General features: G+C 39.2%; 1 protein-coding gene across 3 annotated transcripts; it reads right to left on the bottom strand.

The window, feature by feature from the left end:
• Nucleotides 1-41: 41 nt before the first annotated feature.
• On the bottom strand, nucleotides 42-14,160 carry ARL6 (ARF like GTPase 6). Of its 3 annotated transcripts, none has more exons than XM_081001565.1 (8): nucleotides 14,038-14,160; nucleotides 12,159-12,310; nucleotides 9,462-9,523; nucleotides 8,485-8,553; nucleotides 7,777-7,871; nucleotides 5,517-5,646; nucleotides 2,124-2,179; nucleotides 42-734 (listed from the first exon to the last, which is right to left on the bottom strand). In XM_081001565.1, exons 2-8 carry the CDS (start codon nucleotides 12,279-12,281, stop codon nucleotides 709-711), a joined length of 561 nt encoding a protein of 186 aa, XP_080857691.1. In that variant the 5' UTR covers nucleotides 12,282-12,310; nucleotides 14,038-14,160; the 3' UTR covers nucleotides 42-708. The 3 variants fall into 3 exon arrangements, with proteins under 3 accessions (XP_080857691.1, XP_080857693.1, XP_080857692.1); XM_081001567.1 differs by lacking the exon at nucleotides 14,038-14,160 and adding an exon at nucleotides 13,746-13,995; XM_081001566.1 differs by lacking the exon at nucleotides 14,038-14,160 and adding an exon at nucleotides 13,761-13,995.
• Nucleotides 14,161-15,102: the final 942 nt, after the last annotated feature.

Genomic DNA, 15,102 nt, shown 5'->3' with positions numbered 1-15,102 from the left:
TTAAAGGAACCAAGCAAAAAAATGAACAATACACTGCAAAGTTTTATAAAACAAAAAAATGATTTAATATGTGTAACAGACTATTTTAGTTCTTGGCTGATATTCAACGTATTATCTTAAAAGCACAGTAGGTATTTAGTAACATATTTTATTTATGAAAATATTGTTTCACTTCTTATAGAACACAATATAGTCCAGTACATATCAACAGTACATATTATTCATAAACATCCACAACTGCTTATAAAAATACAGGATTGCATGCAGGCTCAGAGTAAACACATTCAACCAAATTTTTACTGAAATATGGTGTGTAAAATTTAAATAGCTGTTTTCTAAGCAAGAGAAAACTTTTACATTCTAGTAAAGGTCCATCTCACTGCATATTTTTGAATGAAACACTGTGGTGAGCACAATCAGGAAGTCAAATGTGATCTCTTGAGCCCCTAACTCAAAAATCCACCAGCATTTTTAGACTACATACAATGATTTTATTATTCTATCAAACCACATGTATTTTTTCCTTCAGTATGATGAATGTGCATTTGAGCTACTACATTTTGTTACAAAAATATTTATTATTATTTTTATTGGGCTTTTATAAAAGCCAACAGAAGAAAACAGACCTATAAAAAGTCTTCATCTTCAAGAGGTCATCATGTACATCTACAAATTATCTTTATGACATTTTCATAACTCATTGGTTTTTCATGTCTTCATTGCCTGGATCTGATCTAGGTAAAACAAATAAAGTTGATGTTAAAATGCTGTTTTTATTTAATTATATTAGCTACAGAATTCTAGTACAGTGGTATCTCGGGTTAAGAACTTAATTTGTTCTGGAGGTCCGTTCTTAACCTGAAACTGTTCTTAACCTGAAGTACCACTTTAGCTAATGGGGCCTACCACTGCTGCACGATTTCTGTTCTCATCCTGACGCAAAGCTCTTATCCTGAGGTAATATTTCTGGGTTAGTGGAGTCTATAACCTGAAGCGTCTGTAACCTGAAGTGTCTGTAACCCGAGGTACCACTGTAGTATTAAGGCTTCTGAACTATTTTATAGAGCCTTGAAATATAAACTATAACCAGCGCTTCCTTCATAGAAATGTTCTTATGGATCAGCACTACAGTGTGTAAACATGGATCTTCACACAGCCAATATAATAAATGGCACTTCTCTGCCTCTCATCTTTTAGTCTCTGCTGACATCTAGCGGTGTATTTTAAATAAAACACTGTACTCAACTAAGCCCAAAGCTTAGAGCAAAGCTTCTAAAAAGCATGCAAAGGAGCTTGCCACTCTAACTATGTAAACCAGTAATTCCCTATAAGAATATTCCATTCAAAAACAGTGATCACTGGAATAAAAATAAATGTTGATTATATAAATTAATTTATTTACTAAATAATGTGTTATGGGGCAACCCAGTCAGATGGGCGGCATTTAAATAATAAAATTATTATTATTATAATAAATTAAATGAAGAGAGACAGTATCACTATTAAAGCTCAAACCATGGTAGATATTAAACATTAATTATGATAACTTACACCAAAGGATAGTGGAGGATAATAATGTGCGATGCTTGAATGCTGCATAAAACTTCTCAAGACTCATTCAGTCAACGAGAGCAGACAGCGAGAATGAGACTTGAAAATGCAATTATCTCTAGACCTAGAAATCATCTAGTCATTTTGAAAATTATCTGGTATGCACAGCATAAAAGCTGCCATATTTTACTAAATATGCTTTAACTTTTTGTAATCTACATCACAATGCTACTTGCTTTCTGTTGTAAACATAAATAAAAGAATCATACATTCCACACTTATAGCAATGTACTCAGACCACAAGCACTATTTCTTAGTCTTAATTTAGGAGTAACAATACTGCCCATGTATTTGCTTAATTTAAATGGTAAGCTTTAAAGGGAGGTATTTTTGCTAAAAATATAAAGTGTAACACACAGGGATCCAAATAGCCAAGTTTGATGAGTATACTCACTGTGTAATTTGATCTGATAGCAAAAACAGATTGAGGGAAAAGCAAAATGAAATGACAGAAAAGATTATAAAATGAATGGAAAAGGGAAGCTGGTGATGCAAAGCATGATGAAATGTACCTTGAAGCCAGTCTACACCTTCTTGCAAACCTTCTCCTTTAAGAGCATCACTAGCACTAAAATGAGAAAAGAGCAAACTTTTTTTAATGGCACAAAAAAACTAATGAAAAAAGTGATTACATTTTCTACAGTTAGTTAAGAACAAATCATAGCCACAGAAGTATATTTATTGTTCGTGTATGATGACAGTACATAGCACAGACAAACATGAAAGATGCTGAGATGCTTAGCTGCTGCCCAAGCAGCAAACCTCAATTTCCTCTTTCTTTCAACCATATGCAATAAAACAAAATCTAACATGACACCATCACGTTCAGTTTCCCTGCCCTATAAGGAATGCCTAACAAAGTGGAAGCTGTGTTTGCAGTGTCCGGAAGAGAATACAAAAAGTTAAGTGAATTAGCAACATCCTCACAAATCGATGGGAATATATGAGAAAATAAGACTACAAGGGCTGTAGCAGCAGTAGAGAAGTAACTGTAAGCACTCCATTTCTTAAAAAATTTCTGTCAATATTGACCCCTCTCTCTTTCCTCTGGCCCGTGATCTCTTCCTCTCTTTGGCTCCCTTGCTTCTGCCTCCTATTTCATCTGCCTCTTCCCTAAAGTCTTTACTACAGAGGTAAGGAACCTTTGGGCCATTGGCCATCTTCGTCCACTAGGAGGTCCAATTTAGCCCACAAGGCCACTTTTCCCAAACCACACCCACCCGATGATCAGCTGATGCCACTGGTGACATTAGCTGATGGACAAGAGGACAGGGTTTAATCCTGCTTTGGCTGCATGCCCTGTGCCCACCAGTGAATTGGATTGCTCAGCCAAAGCAGCAGGATTTACCGTATTTTTCGTCCCATAGGACGCTCTGTCCCATAGGACGCACCTAATTTTTTTGGGGGGGGGAAATAAAGGAATCCCCCCCTTTATTTCCCCCCCAAAACCAGGTCGGGAAACAGCGGGATGGCGGCTCCCCACGCTGCGGATGTCTACCCGGCGTGCGGGGCACTCTGCTTCAGGGCACTCTGCGCGCCGGGCGGCAGGCTGCTATCCGCAGCGTGGGGAGCCCCGCGGGAAATCCCGCAGGCTCCCCAGGCTTGCTGATAGCTTCCTGAAGCCTGGAGAGCAAGAGGGGTGGTGCGCACTGACCCCTCTCGCTCTCCAAGCTTCAGCGAAAGCCTATATTCGCCCCATAGGACGCACACAGATTTCCCCTTCATTTTTGGAGGGGAAAAAGTGCGTCCTATAGGGCGAAAAATACGGTAATCTTCACTCATCAGCTGATGAGTAGCGGAATAAAGCCTTTTGTAAAAGCACTGTTTGAAGTAACTTGTGCTTCTCCTTTAAACAGGCAAGTGGAGAGGTAAGTGGATGGCAGCAGGGGAGCTAGGGGAATTCTCTCCCACACCCCACTGCTGCCACCAACTACCTGTACTTAAAGAGGAAGTATTAGCTTCTCCAAACAGAGGTTCTGCAAATAATTTAAGGCAGCCCCCATGCTCACGTTTCAGCCTCCAAAAGCAGAGTGGGGAAAAACCAACTTCTCTGTTTCTCATCCTGCACAAGCCTGACGTAACTTGAAATGTTGCACACTCGCCAACAAGTTAGTGAAAAGATAACTTTCCAAATAATAGCAATCTATGCCTTTGTCATTGCCCACAGTCTTCTGGAGCAGATGGATTTTTTTTGGGGGGGTGCATAAGGGCTGCAGGCGGAGGTGAGGAAGGAGAAATATCATTGCTTCAGCGGGTCTTTTCCACTGATGGGCAAACACAGCTTGATCCCACCGACTGTTGCTCTACATCAAGCAAATGGCAAGCTGTGATTTGCTAACACTGGTAGCTTTCCAGAGGTATTTCAAGATGCTGAGATTAATAAGATTCTATCAGTTTCTTGGTTTATCTTAGAAAAACAACCCTGCAAATTCAAACACCAATCTTCTACAAATAGATATTACCATTATACGATATACGATATATCTTTATTGTCATTGTCCCATGCAGGACAATGAAATTGCAAAACTACATAAAACTACATAAAAACTACATAAAACTACCACAAAACTACATAAAACTACATAAAAACTACATAAAAACTACATAAAACTACCACAAAACTACATAAAACTACATAAAAACTACATAAAACTACATAAAAACTACATAAAACATTCAAAAACCCCTAAAAACTCTAAAACCCTATTTTAAAATACACTATACTGTAGAAACCCCTTATGCTGCGTTTAGAACCAGAATTGCATTTGCATAGAAACTGTTTCTCAGGCGGCTAGTCCTGGCCTTTATAACCAGATACCTTCTTCCAGAAGGCAGAAGCTGAAAGAGATCATTTCCGGGGTGCGTACTATCCTGTGCTATCTCTGCCGCTTTCTTATGGCACCTGGCAGCATAGATTTGATCTAAGGTGGGAAGAGTGCACCCAATTATTCTCTCTGCAGTCTTTACAACCCTGGATAGCATTGTTTTTTCCCTGGCCGTGCAGCTCCCAAACCATACACACAGACCATAAGTTAGTACGCTCTCCACAGTGCAATGGTAAAATGCCATCAACAGGTCCTTTCAGAGATTGTTTTTCCGGAGGATTCTCAAAAAATATAACCTCTGCTGTGCTCTCTTCACCAGGTCTTTGCTGTTCTCTCCCCAGGTTAGGTCGTCTCTCAACTCCATTCCCAGAAATCGAAACACCAAGACCTGTTCCACGCACTTCCCTTCAATAATAAGTGGCTGAATATTCAATTTACATTTCCTAAAGTCCACAATGATCTCTTTTGTTTTCTTTAAGTTAAGGAGTAAGTTGTTTTTCCTGCACCACTCCCCCAGCTGCTTAACTTCCTTCCTATAGGCCGCCTCCCCCTCTCCAGCTGTGATTAAACCAACCACCGTTGTATCATCTGCGAACTTAATGATCTTATTACTGGGGTATTTGGGGGCACAGTCAGCTGTACAGAGCGTATATAAAAGCGGGCTCAACACGCACCCTTGCAGCATCCCCGTATTCGTGATGAGATCCGCAGAGACGTGGGAACCCAACCTGAGCCTTTGGGAACGGTTTGATAGAAAATCTAATATCCACCTGCACAAACATAGTGGAAGTCCCAGGTCTAATAATTTGGGCACCAATCTATGCGGAAGAATAGTATTAAATGCAGAACTAAAGTCTACAAATAACAGTCTCGCATAGTTCCCTTGCTTCTCCAAATGAGTCAGGACAGCATGTAAAGCCATTGCCACAGCATTATACAACTGTGTAACATGACACTGATTACAGCTTGCTTTTGGAATCAGTATTTGTATACTGGTTATCACAGAGTTTTCTTCACTCAATATAAGCATTAGTAACTTAAAACTAATTTTAGTACAAAATGAAAGTAAGCCAATTTTACCAGATATGCCATGGCTTGTCTTTGATGTTCTCCAAAGCCAATAACTGAGATACTTTTACTGATGACACAGCAAACCTGAGGTCCATCTTGTTTGCAAAGAACAAAATTGGTATTCGTCGGTGTTTAAGATCTAGGAGTAACATAATGTTTTGTTAATCCATTCATATTTTATATAAACACATTTTTACAAGGCGACAATATGCTTACACTGCTCACCTGTTAATGCCATCTTTTGAAGGTTTTATCCTACTAAGATAGAGACACTGGGCCATGGCATCTCTGGTGCATGTTTCAGTACAGTTCCAAAAGTACCCATCCCCAAAGATGTATGTCTAAGGCTGCCAAGTTTATAATTAAGCTAAGTCCCTATGCACTGTCATATCCTTACTGTTTTTAAGTAAGTGTTTCATTAAGAAGCTCTTCTTTCAAACTTAACCACAGAAGCTGTAGATATGATACAGGGTTTCAAAATCTCCTATAAGATTGTGGCACATGCAGCAAGAATGTAACAAGATATATGAACTGACCAAAATAAGCTTGTTGTGGATTATATCTAGCAAGTACTAAAAGCAGGGAATGATTTTTAAAAACAAAGAGATGCTAAGCCTGTCTGGGAGCCATGTCATCTGCCCTGCTAGTCAGTTTTACTGAGCTCTCAACATGTGTGTAGCTGCAACTGCTCATTAGACAGGAAAAGGCACATAAGAAGAGGCTTAGTGTAGTAATAGTAGTATTACTTCACACAGGCGAGGATTCGATTCTTGTTATGAAAAAAGATTCTGGGGCTGAGATCTGATCATGGTTAAAGTTGCACTTGAAGACAAATTAGTGAAGATATTCCAATCAATAATACAGAATCAGGAAAATTATTTGACAAGAAAAAAACCTAAAATCTAGTTTATAGCTTTGCAGTCGATATACAGTACAGGGTACAATATATCATAAATATTCTATACAATCAGTAACAATTTCATCAACATCAATCTTACTTCATGGTTTTTATTAAGTCTACTAACATCAGAGAAGTTACTTCCATAGATGTAAAATAACTATATTATGGAATAGAAGTACAACCATATATATGGCAGTATTCTGTTACTTACAGCTGTTGCTGAAGGCATCTATTTTTAATATAAAAGTCAAATCCTATCTCCAGCGTAGTTTTTAATCTAAGCTTTGAAAATAAAGATCTGTCGCTACTTCTGAATTATACGGTTGTTAGATTATTCCCCCGCCCAATTTCAATGTTCAGTTACATCAAAGTGAATTATTTCAGCAACTACAATGGACCCCATCCCATGTAACATAACAATTTATGATTTGTGAAAAACATTTATGGGAGGCTCAATAACACACTGCTGATATCTACACAAGTTATGCAGCCCAACAGTAGTTTTCCCTCTATAAATATTTTTCAAATTAATATACAAAGGGAACATTACATTCATTATATTTCTATACATGAATCAATTTCTCCTCTAAAAAACAAAGCTACTGTTTTCTCTCACAGTAAGTATAGCATAAGCTATACTTTGCCTCCTCACGAAGTTTGCATGACTTCTCAGGAGGAAAAACTTTGCATGTGTAGATTTCTACGTGCAAAGGTTTTCCATGAATTTTTGGAACCATGCATGACTGGGATTCCAGAATGAATGGATGGATGGATGTAGGCTTTCCCTTAAATAATAATAATAATAATAATAATAATAATAATTTATTTGTACCCCGCCCATCTGGCTGGATTTCCCCAGCCACTCTGGGTGGCTTCCAACAAAGGTGGTGTCCAAACAGACATAAGGGGATTAGCTGAGGAGTCACGAAAGCTCAGGATGGTGCCAGAGATGCATATTTGCAGTCCCTTCTTATGTGTGAAGAGAGCTGCAGGGATGAAGGTATTTGCCTTGTTGGTGCAAATTGTCGGAAACCAATGTAGTACAATCTTTTACTGAATTGCCCACAAGCTGTTACAGCACATTAAGTTTAGGGGACAAATTCAGAGCTTAACATTTATGCAAGTTCAATTAATCTCTTATTTCTGAAAATTGTTCTGGCATTCTTATATTAAATTATTTTTATCTTGAATTATACTTGTGATACTCCTATTAACAGAAAATATACTGAAATCTTTATTCTAGTTATCTACTGGGCAGAAAAACAAGGAGGTTTTATATGCAAATACAAAGTTACCAAGAAAATAGTTTTTCATGTCAAAGACATATAGTAGAAATAGAACTGAGTGAATGATAAAGGATCTTCTCACCTGGATGATTCATGAGAGTGTCAAGTTCTTCTTTGGCCACAACCATTCTTAGTGTGTCATTGCTATCAATGACAAAAATAATGGCCTGGCAATCTCTGTGTGTCATAGAAAGCAAATAAGCAAATTAGATGCTTCCTAAAATGTTGAGTAACAAAATGAATTAACAGAATCCTACTTCAATGCGTTGTGTGTTACTGTACTAACTGGTAGCAGCATATTCCTTCTAGATTCTTAGAAAAAACATTATGTTCCATATGGTGGAACTCAAGCTATTTTCAAAACAGAGATGAATCTTTGCTTAGATTTATAAACATAGTACTTCTAAAGCAAGGCAGACCAACTTTTCATATCAAGTGAGCTGCAAGAGTACTTCAGCATGGAACCTAGTGCCCTGCAGATGTTTTGAACTCCAATTCCCATTATGGTTCTGCTGGCTGGAGCTGGTAGGAATTGTAGTAAAAAAATCTGGAAGGTATGAGGCTGCTGTAAACACTAGTTAACCTAAAATTAATTACGCATAAGTATTCATTTTTTTTATTTTGCAAGCCTATGAATATTATCTTAAGTCACAACAGAAGTATCATTATCATATTTTGCAATTACTCCCAGTCACCTTCATAAATTTCATACAGAAATGATGAGAGACTTGTAGTTTCTACATATGTACAAATACTGCAAATTTCAGTCTCAGAATAAAAAAGAACTTACTTGTAGTAGTGTTCCCAAAGATTTCTGTATCTACCTTGACCCGACATATCAAACACAGTGAATGACAAACTATAAACAAAAAAATATATAAAATTAAAACTGAAATGCTTTTATGGCTATGTACAATTATTACCCAGTCTACTGAACATAGTAGCGCTCACTTCTGACTCGTTATTGAACCGCTTATTGATATGCTTTTGGTAACAGAAAACTTCATATTAACTTGTATGCCAACACATCATATTCAATTAAATATCAAAACTGGATACGTAAAAAACAAAAAAGTAACTATTGATTCTTAAGCCAACGGTTGAATTCAAAATAGCACTAAGGAGATCACTCTCTCTACCCCCTACACTCTATTCTGGGGGTTCTCCCAACCTCCCAGAGCTGATTGGTGGGGTATAGCTTCATTGCACTAGGAAGGCTAATCATGCTGGCTCCCACTAGTGCAACTGTTTATTTTCTGACTAAGTAAATTGTTTGAGTGAACTCAGTGAGACTTACCACTAAGTAAACATGCTGATACCAGGACTAATTAGGCATGGGGCCCAGAGGTATCCCGCACTTGCTATAATGCAAGGCACTCTTGAAGTTGAGGCAACTTTCAGAAGCAATTTTATTATGGCATGGGGCATAATATTCTGCTGGGCAAGCTTCAACCTGGGAGCTGCTTGGCTCCTGGACAATGTTTTCTTTTAAATCTAGTTAAAGAGACTCTCCAACACTTAAAATCATTAATATGAAAGGCATAAAATTTCAACAGTACCACTTAAATATGAGACCTTTTCTACAAGAAATCTGTCTTAGCAATTTGTGATCCCTTCCCCACAGGCTTGTCACAATAACTACATATAGAATTACATCTCCATGCCAAATCAAATGTTAATAGTTAATGCAGCCTATTAGAAAGACAATTCTCTTGTCTAATACATAATTATATAGAATATAAACATAATGAAATAAAAGGGTCTTACCTAGATGTCTTAAATTTTTCTACACTGAATCCTATCGTGGGAACAATATCTTGAGTTTGAGCCTTCAAAAGAAAACAAAACCGTCTTTAAAAATTCATGTTCAATTTTAATACTAAAAATCAGTAATATATTCTCTCGATCCAAATAAATAATAGTTTAAAATGTCACGTGGCATCATATATTTCCCCCTCGTGGCTCACTATGGCTCATTCTCATCATGCTAAACTAATGCTGGCTAAGTATGTGAAGAGCTCAGAATATACTAAAATGCTATATACATGCTAAGTAGCAGTACTGTGGATATTTAGCTTATTTAAATCAGTTATTTAATGCAGTATGATGTTTGTGTTGGCAGCAGAGAACAGTAGTACCAATACCTAAACAGGCAACCTATGGATACTGCAGGAATACACAAGCTTTTAAGAAACATTGGATGGTGTAAAAGGTAAATGATCCCTGGACGGTTAAGTCCAGTCAAAGGCTCATCTCACTTCAGGCCGAGGAAGTCAGTGTTTGTCTACATACAGCTTTCCAGGTCATGTGGCCAGAATGACTAAACTGCCATTTACCTTCCTGCTGCCGTGGTAACCTATTTATCTACTTGAACTGATATGCTTTCAAACTGCTAGGTTGGCAGAAGCTGGGATAAAGCAATGGGAGCTCACCCTGTTGTGCGGAATCGAACAGCTGCCCTTCTGATCTGCAAGCCCAAGAGGCTCAGTGGTTTAGACTACAGTGCCACCTGCTCTCTTATTGGATGGTGCAGCAGTAAGACAGCAGGTACATTTTGTTGGATCGAAACTTAGTGATACATAAGAGAAGACTCATTAAAATAAACCATGACCAGGGTTTTCTTGGTCCTCTCCTCTCTCCATAAAACATGGCTCTTCATTCAGCAACATATTGCAATTCCCAAATTGTACAGTTTTGTGGAGTGGCACAGGGATGGCAACTGCTTTGCGAAGGGGACCTGAAAATGCTGCAATGCATGCAGAGCTCAGCCCATGACCTTTGTACAGTTTGCACATAAAGGTAAAGGGACCCCTGACCATTAGGTCCAGTCGTGACCGACTCTGGGGTTGCGGCGCTCATCTCCCTTTATTGGCAGAGGGAGCCGGTGTACAGCTTCCGGGTCATGTGGCCAGGATGACTAAGCCGCTTCTGGTGAACCAGAGCAGCGCACGGAAACGCCATTTACCTTCCCGCTGCAGCGGTACCTATTTATCTACTTGCACTTTGACATGCTTTCAAACTGCTAGGTTGGCAGGAGCAGGGACCAAGCAAAGGGAGCTCACCCCATCGCGGGGATTCAAACCGCCGACCTTCTAATCGGCAAGTCCTAGGCTCTGTGGTTTTAAACCATGGCTAAGTGTGAACGAGCAAGCATGCAGATTACTCAGAGAGAAAATCATAGCCACTTTGCTCCCTCTCTGCTATCTGGAGCTGAGCCATGGTTTGATTTAATGTTACATCCAAACCCAGTCTCTTGGTTTGTTTCCCCCAAATAAATCATGAGTGGTAAACTAAGAGCAAACCTTGGCTACAGTTTGCAATTTGTTTGGAATGAGACAAGCCACAAGTGAAGTTTTGAACATAATACTAAGCCAAAAGAGAGTTTAGCTGCAGGAAGCATGGCAGAGCAAAACCAGGGAGGAGCAAAGAGGCCACAACTTTTGCTCCAGAGAGATGCATGCTTGCTTGTTCATACTTAGTCATGGTTTGGCTTAGCATTTAGGTGCTAGCACGTCTAGTGACTAAGTACTTAATGTTTTCAATCTAATATGGCTTAACAAAATAAGTGTGACCTTTCTGTACTAGTTGAAAGTAACAAACCAGTATGCTAATGTTTTGGTTATAGTTGTTTAACACAATAAGCTTTTGCTGAAATCATGACAAAGCATAATTGAAAAGACCTTAATGATATATTCATTCTTGCCCTGTATTTAGAGCCAAGGTATCACAGATACTATTTAAGGAAAAGCTATTTAAAGAAAGGTGTAATAGCATTTAAGAAACATATACATATCTGCATGTGTGCAAAAGGGTGTGTATGTATAAACAGTATTCATTTCCTAAGCACTAGTTGATTCAACTTAAATTTGTTTACAGGCCATTGTGAAAACCCAAACATGGGCAGCATAAATCATGTATTTCCAACTATACAATGGATGTCTCATATTAGATTTTAATAAATTCACTTTTAATCTCTGCTATTTCTGAAATATACCCCCTGAGAAAAGGCCTGGGATAGTAATGTTTAATATTTTTATTTAATTCATTTTTTTGAGGTCTGCTCTGCTTTTCTATATTAAAACCAATAAGGAAGCTTGCTTTCTTCTTCATTAGATGGATAAAATTACAATTCTGAACACACTTCCTGGAGAGTAAAGCCCCTTTGAATAGTGGAATTTCTTCTGAATAAACATCGATAGGGTCCTGAAAATCACACAATAGGAATACCTAAGAAAATTCTCATTTGTACAAGCAGTTTAGAATTATACATCGTATCAAAAATTAAAAATAATGTGATCTACTTCCAAAATAGAAAACAGTATATAAAGATGAATGCCATCTTAAACATTAGTATTTCAATATGGTACAAATGAAATCTTTCTATACATGTATCCAAATATGAGCATTATCTTTACTACAAGATCTGGCAAACGAGCTGGTAACATACTAAAAAGGACTACTTACATTAGATGGTTTTAGCTTGTTAATAATTGTTGTCTTTCCACTATTGTCCAACCCAAGGCACAGAACATGAACTTCTTTCTTCTTCAGACCAAGCCAGCCTGCTAGCTTGTCAAATAATCCCATAATTTTGATAATAATGGCACAGTCAACACCTGTGTTTGCAAATAATATGTCTACTTAAAACAGCTGAAATTATTGTAGATGGACATGAAGGCAAAAGTCTTCAGATGCTTAATACATATGTAGATACAAACTCCCAAGAGAAAATGTTTTCAATCTGTGTCAGCAGGTTGGTTAATTTAAGCAAGTAGAAGATAAGCTGATTATTTGGCAAGAGTCTCTTGCCAAAGCAGCCTGGCTGCTTATCACTCTGTCTAAAGCATCACTCTTTAGTTCAATGGATACCTGCATTATCACAGATAGATTATTTTGTGGAACCAGGTTAGTGAATTCATTTACAATGATATCTAATGCAATCGACATTGCAAATTCTCTCTGTTTTACATTTTAAATCCTCCCCCCTTTCACATTTTGAAGGATAACAGAGTTTTAGTTCTTGTATTTTTTTTTGGAAAGTGAAATTTGGGCTGGTTTGCCTTTCTTTATATGCGAACTGAATTTCTCCCCCATTCCTAGTATTTAAAAGAAAGAAAAAAGCAAGGCCCACTGAATTCATTGGGGCTTAACCCATTTGTAAGAAGGGATGGGGGCTGCTCCCTTTGCATGCAATACTGCACAAACTTGGTGAACATCCAGTCAACTTGGTGGTAGCTTCTTCCAAGGAGACGTGAACAGGACTGGCTTGTAAATAGGAGGGTGACGAGCTCCTGCCCACAAGCCATTTCACATGCAAGAGGATATACACATGTGTGTGTGTTTGTGTGTGTCCCCTCCATCCCTCAGAAGCTACTCAGGTGAGGGAAGCAGAACCACCAAGGAGGCAGAGGTGAGGCAGGGCACCTACAAAGGCGGCTTTCCCTGTGGAGTTCCTCCATCCTGACTTGCTAAGATACTTCCTGACTCAGCCCAGGTGACAGAATCATAGAATATGTACGGTGGGAAGAGGTTGTTGTAGCCAGTGTTCACTTTTTGTAGCGGTCTGGCCCACACACACACACACACACACACACATTGGAAAAACAAGTGAGGTCCCAACTAAAGAAGAATGGCAACTTAACCTGATGGAATATGCACAGCTTGCAGATTTAACATATAGAATAAGAGAACAAGAAGAACATATGTTTAGAGAAGATTGGAAAATGTTTATTGAATATATGGGGGGGGGGATTGTGTACACTTGAAAACGTTGGCAGCATTAAGATAAATTCAACAGTGTAAATAAGTTTTGATGGATGTCATAATGGAATACTGAATGGTTTAGTTTATGTAAAATATGAAGGGTTTTATGATATGTAAAATGAACCATGGAAAGAGATGAAGGGAAGTCACTGATATTTAAAGGATGTTTAAACGAGTATTCTAAATTGTAAAACAGAAAATTTAATAATAATTATATATATAAAACACACACACAACCCACCCCCCCACAATCCTCCTCGCCAATGAAGCTCATGAGGTGAACTTTACCCAGCACTCGCCGACCTCGCAGGGTTGTTGTAAGGATGAAAGGGAAGAAGGGGAACGAAACTGCCCCTAGTTTGTCGGAAGAAATGCTAGGATAAAAGCCATTAATAATACTAGAGTTCCTAACTGCTCGACGCCTGACAAGAGAACGGCGCACCCACCAACCCCCCGCCCCCGGTTCAGGCTGACCCCTGAGGGACAAGCCGTCGAAGCCTCCGCCCGCGCATGCTCCCTCGTCCCCTATTTGCCCTCTGAGGGAGAAACAAAACGCCCAACCGCCGCCGGCGCTACTCACGAAGGGAAACGCAGCCTCCGCCGCCGGCCAGGCCTTGGAAGAGCGAGCCCCTCCCGCGCGCACTCTCTTCCGACGCCTGCGTCGTTGCCTAGGAGACCGAATCGACGCACGAGCCGCGCCCTCCACGGCGGGGCTCCACAATGCTCATTATTCTGATACTCTCGGCAGCCTTCCGTGACGTCAGTGGATTCTATTGGCTGGATGGGCGGGGGGGAGGGAAGGAGGGAGGAAATCGCCCATATAGACTCACACAATCTGCCCAATGTTCAGTTTCTGGAATCGTCTGTTTCCCCCTTTCTGCCTGGAGGGAAGTGTGAGTTACCTATAGAGAGCAATGCTGAAGAAGTGCTGTAACTGAGCAGCAGCAAATACAGGTCTGGCTCATGTTTTGTCTAATTTTGATCATAGTTCGTGTGATGTCTTGGCTGCCACTTTATATTGAGTAGGGAAGAAGAGATGTTCCTGCCAAAGCACAGCTGTGTTGAATTTCTGAATTTAAGCGGCCTTACTTCAGCCGCAGGAAGACAAAAAACAATTTTTACAGATATTTCAGGGGTTCTGTCTTCAAAAATTGGTGAGATACTCTATACTTTCTTATCTCTATGAGCATCGCAGCCCCTAGGTCTATGACAACAAAGAGGTACAGCATTTTTTTTAAAAAACCCTACTGCCGCATGACACTTCCGGTTCTTATCAGAATGCTCCATGTGCGGGGCTGGAGTGTTGGAAGGAACCAATGCAACATTTTAAATAAAACAGGCAGGATCCTCTTCGTTGATGTGATAAAATCTTACTGACACAACTTCCAGAAAGACAGCTGTATTATAACCTGCTTCTTATTATGGCATAAACTGTCATGGCCTACTAAGGACAATGCATCTGATGAAATGGGCTCTGGTCTAACAAAGCTTATGTTCTGATTTATTTGTGTATTATATTTAGACTCCACTGCCTCTACACAAAATTCAAAGGGCCATACATAGTTTCCAAGCCTCATAAGAAGCCCGTCAGACAGGCTAGGCCAAAAGGGTTTGACTGGGCCAAGATCATTCACTGGATCTGCCA

This window comes from Podarcis pityusensis (genome assembly GCF_964106645.2).
Source record: "Podarcis pityusensis genome assembly, chromosome: 4".
NCBI lineage: Eukaryota > Metazoa > Chordata > Lepidosauria > Squamata > Lacertidae > Podarcis > Podarcis pityusensis.
This window is presented reverse-complemented; position numbering and strand designations above follow the sequence as displayed.

Bases quoted from the DNA above. Each gene is read 5' to 3' on its own strand.
- ARL6 (XM_081001565.1), bottom strand. From the start codon at position 12,281: ATGGGATTATTTGACAAGCTAGCAGGCTGGCTTGGTCTGAAGAAGAAA. The intron at 9,524-12,158 runs GTAAGTAGTCCT...TTTCTTTTGAAG, and splicing joins ACAAGCTAAAACCATCTAAT to GCTCAAACTCAAGATATTGT. The intron at 7,872-8,484 runs GTAAGTTCTTTT...TATGACACACAG, and splicing joins CTTTGGGAACACTACTACAA to AGATTGCCAGGCCATTATTT.